We start from the raw sequence: 4,400 nt of genomic DNA, 5'->3' as shown, positions 1-4,400 counted from the left end.
TGGCCACGACGGAGGGTTAGGTTAGGTTAGGTTAGGTTAGGTTAGGTTAGGTTAGGTTAGGTTAGGTTGGGTTAGCCTATCTTGATGCTTTCGTCGTGCACAATTGTGTTGCATTTAAGCATATCGAGCGACCTAGACGAGCCCGAGTGCCCGGACTGCCTTGGTCAGGGAAATCAGGGTCATCTCCCCGGGTACCTGATTCATTGTCAGCTCACAAAACTGTCAATTTCAGACGAATAAATCGCGATAGTCGAAAACTTCTAATTCTGACAGAAATGGCTAGTTCTGAAGGTTCTGTTGTAAAAAGACAAATTTTAACTACGTAAGAATTCTTTTATTTTCAATTTTGTCTACAACACACTTCTGAATCCTTGTAGGCATATCACCGGTGTCATTTCTCCAGATAGTTTTCTTGAGCAATGCCTCAACAGTGCCCCTGCTAGGTCGTATGTTCGCACGTACGAAATCTTCCGCGAAGTGACTTGCAGCTTGATTTCTAAACTTGTCCCTCCACCAACTTGCTATCTGATTGAAGGCAGTGTCCGTCAGTGGGCAGAAATTGATATCTTCTGTCATCCAAACCTCGTCTAACTTTGAGCTTAGGGCTTCTTTCGGAGGGAATTTGTCTGAAACAAAGATGTAATCGTTAGTAAACTATTCTGTCAAATCTAGACATAAACGTCTTAAAAAAGATAAATTTACCTTTGCAGTTTTCAGGAAGAAAATTTCCGTTTTTGACTATTTCACATGCTAAAACCTGAGACAAGATGGACTCAACCCTCTTCGCCTCACTAATTAAAGCTGCATTTGACTTGAATCTGTAGTATGTATCTGCAACTCTCGTAGAATGACAAAGATATGATGCAACTTCTTGCCTATTCTGGACACTGTTCTCTTCAATGACATAGCAATTAGTCTCAATAGTCTTCCTGACCATGTTAAATGTTATCGGATAGCCAAGAATTTTTATGATGGGATTCAGCAAATTAGTGGCAGGCCTGCCCGTGGTTGTCACTAGGAGTTCGTTGCCCATGTCAAGATTTTGACGAATTTCGGCAAATTGTCTAAAGATTGCATACTGTGTCTCCTTCAGAGCAACAACGGCGTGTCCTTTCCAGTTAGCGGTCTTATTGCAAGCTATCCTTAGGATAAAAGTCCCACTATGCTTGCACGCAGTGTATATCTCGCCTGTTTTCAGACCGAGAGCAGTCCATAGTCTTGCGCCCTGCAGCATCAGAAAAACCCCTAAGACACAAGTTACAACTTTCCAGTGCTCCTCAAACGGCTCAGGAATACGTTTTGAGTTGCGTGGAATTTGTGATAAAATTCGAAGTCTCCGTCTTATATCAAAGTCTTGGTTCAACTTATTGAGTGCGACAACAATGTCTAAAATAGACGTTTCTGTCTCTACTTCAGAATTCAATTTTCTTCTTTGGTCAATTCTAGCTCTCTTCTCGTAATCATTCTTGAAAGCTACCCAGAACCTTAAAATCTTCTTAATAGTAGGCTTCGGAATAAGACTGTTCAACTTGAATGCTGGATGGTTGTAGGCTAACTGGAGAACAGATATCATCGCGGCCGCGTTATTTTTTAACGTATTCGGTGCCATTATATTTGAGATAAGTTCTTGATATTTACAGACTGCTTCAGAGCTTGTCATCCCCGTAATTTCGTCATAAGTTGACAAAAATGTCTGGGCAAAATTTATGAATCGATGCATATACTTCGCGTGTGCAAAAATGGTCTTTTCTTGCAAAACTCCGCGAGTTTTTTCAAAATCGACGTATAAACGAGCGGTTTCACACAAATCAGACGCATCAACCTCTGGGGCTATTCCTGCTTTGATAAGTAGCTGCCGCGTGATCCCCCTTCCTTGTTGTACAGATTTGACGTTAGCGTTCTTGGGCTCAGTCTCACCTTCAAAATCTTGAACATCGATCAAGTGGGCATTCAGTACTTTCTTGACAACTTCCCGGTGAGATTGTGATGCTGCCGATGCGCCCATGGCTGTAGAAACACGAGCTAGGGTCGTAGTACGCCATCCTTGCTTGCTGAGATTCTGGGCGTCAGATATAAAAGCCTGAAGGTGTTCCGGTCCGATTCCGTGCACGCTCCCAGCGTGGCTTCTAAGCAGGCAGAGGCGCGATGAAACATAGCCACAAAGGAGTTCCGGGCACCGAAACGCAGACTTCTGTTAAATGAGAAAAATCCATTTAGTATAGATAGATTTGTCAAATATAGATATTGTTGTCAAACAATTACCGGGTTATACCATTTTAGACATTTTCGTCATCGCTGATCTTAACGAGAACGTGCTGAAATGCCCTCTTAATAATATCGAAAGCTTGGGCATTTGAGACGGTGGCAGTCTCTGCGCATATGGAGCTGACAATGGCGTTCACTCTTTCAAACGAAATTCGTCTCATGCTACTTTTTGATCTCCAGTACATCATGTTCGTTATCTTGGCACGACCCTTTTCTTTTAGATCTTTATCGTGATAGCGCTCAATATGCTTTCTTAATTTCGCGGGCCAACGACTATGATGAGAGCAAATAGGGCAGCATTCTATTTTCTGGAATCAGTAATGATCTACTTTGACGAAAATGTCTAAAAAAGACAACCTTTCAAAAAACGTGATGTCTGTTACATACCTGGTGCATGTCAATCTGACGTTCGGTGGCTGATGGCTTCTTCCCTCCTACACTCTCAGGCCAGCCGATGATCTCCTCACATTTCTCTTCATGCTGAAACAAACATTAAGATTAGGCATGGTGTCAAAAATTGACATAAACGTTGCTAATAAAGTAAATTACCTCTATGTCAACCGGACTATCTGGCATATTCTTGGTGTTCGATCCTTGACGTGGCCACTTGGTCTTTAAAACGGATTGCTCGTCGTACAAAATTGAATTACTTCCGTCACTTTCCTGCGAAAACAAAAAGAGTTAAAAATTGACAACAACATCTACATTAGACAAAACTGTTTGCACGTGGTAATGGACAAATCTTTTTACTTACATCTCTAAGTAAAACATTTTCCTTAGATCTATCGAACGTTGGTGACTTCTTGAAGAAGGATGTCACTTGTTCCTCCTCCTCATCACTACTTGAACCCAGCACAACAGGCTAGAGTGGTAACAAAAGTAAAAATGGGGAGGTTAGGTTGGTCACGTCTTTTCAGATACAAACGAATATACAAGATGTGAAAACCGTACCTCTTCGTTCAAAATCGTTCCCTTATCCCCTTTTCGCCGCGTACTGATTGACTCATCATAGACCTGAAAATACAACAAGAATGAGAACATAACCTCACTATACCCTTACCTAAAACGTCCCTCACAGAACACCTAAAATAAACTAAATGGGACGATAATTACTTACATGTGTTAAGTCCTTTCCGTTTTCCGATCCCGAAGACACAGCATCGAATGACATTCTCACAAAGTGTAAGCCGATGCTGACGGATTTGCATCTGAGATAAGACTGGGCAATAAAACACAGGGTACAGCTCGGGGTAATAATTCGGAACACTTCCGGTGTTTCCGGCCGCTGCGCTGTCTTCCGTCTGTGACGGGTTCTCTGCCGCGGTCTTTTCCGAGGCAGAGACGGAAGGCAGTGCTGCGCCCTCTCGTAAAACGACGGAGCATCCCGGCTCGGGTAGGCGAAGGGAGGGGGAACCGCTCGGCAGCGGCGCTCGCCGCCCTTCGCGCGAGCCGGCGGCCGGGAGCTCAGTCTCGACCAGGCAGCCGGACCGCGCGGACGCACCTCGCCACACTCTCGCTCCCGCGCCGCGCAGCACGTAAACAGTCAAATACACCAACTTGTGATTCCGGCGGGAACATCGGTCCTAGATGGAGTCCAAATCTGAAGAGAAAGGCGATTCCAATCCAGAGGCGCCCAATGTAAGTACAGCAGCTCTTGACAAAGATGTTCATTTTAATAGCGATTTATTTTCTGTACCAAGCGGACTTGGAGTGTTGACATTGTTAGTTTTCGACGCCTTGGTCTAAGGCTGCGTTGTCTGTTTTAGACATTTATGACTGATTTGTACCGATTCTGTCCGTGAGCTCTTTGCGTTCCGCCGACAGTGATTTGACCGTATTTACTTTGAATCAGGCCGTATGGCCTGCTCAGTGGTGCCGGCGCAATTTGACACTGTGCTGTCTATTTTAGACATTTCCGTCTATGATCGAAAACAGAGCACGTGAGTGCTGCGCTGTGTCAGGTTCTCCGCATACGGTGCGTGCGCAGTGTGTCCCGACGTTACCGTGGACTTTGTGCGTTCCGCTCGCGTCGATTTGACGGTGATTCCTTCCGATTGGGCCGTAGGGTGTTCGCGGCGGTTCGCGGACGTGTCTGGGCTAGGTTAGGTTAGGTTAGGTTAGGTTAGGTTAGGTTA

The 4,400-nt window shown here is 44.6% G+C and overlaps 1 protein-coding gene across 1 annotated transcript; it reads right to left on the bottom strand.

The window, feature by feature from the left end:
• Positions 1–113: 113 nt before the first annotated feature.
• Positions 114–4,358, bottom strand: LOC127749467 (uncharacterized). Its single transcript, XM_052267668.1, has 7 exons — positions 3,383–4,358; positions 3,217–3,279; positions 3,020–3,127; positions 2,815–2,928; positions 2,653–2,745; positions 703–2,191; positions 114–626 (listed from the first exon to the last, which is right to left on the bottom strand). The coding sequence occupies exons 1-7, from the start codon at positions 3,434–3,436 to the stop codon at positions 319–321; spliced, it is 2,229 nt and encodes a 742-aa protein (XP_052123628.1). The 5' UTR covers positions 3,437–4,358; the 3' UTR covers positions 114–318.
• Positions 4,359–4,400: the final 42 nt, after the last annotated feature.

Source organism: Frankliniella occidentalis, unplaced genomic scaffold, assembly GCF_000697945.3.
Source record: "Frankliniella occidentalis isolate FOCC.00 unplaced genomic scaffold, Focc_3.1 Scaffold57, whole genome shotgun sequence".
Lineage (NCBI taxonomy): Eukaryota > Metazoa > Arthropoda > Insecta > Thysanoptera > Thripidae > Frankliniella > Frankliniella occidentalis.
This window is presented reverse-complemented; position numbering and strand designations above follow the sequence as displayed.

Coding starts and splice junctions, on each gene's coding strand:
- LOC127749467 (XM_052267668.1), bottom strand. CDS start 3,436: ATGTCATTCGATGCTGTGTCTTCGGGATCGGAAAACGGAAAGGACTTA. Junction 3,128..3,216: donor GAACGATTTTGAACGAAGAG/GTACGGTTTTCA, acceptor TTACCACTCTAG/CCTGTTGTGCTGGGTTCAAG. Junction 2,192..2,652: donor GTCAGATTGACATGCACCAG/GTATGTAACAGA, acceptor CTCATTTAACAG/AAGTCTGCGTTTCGGTGCCC.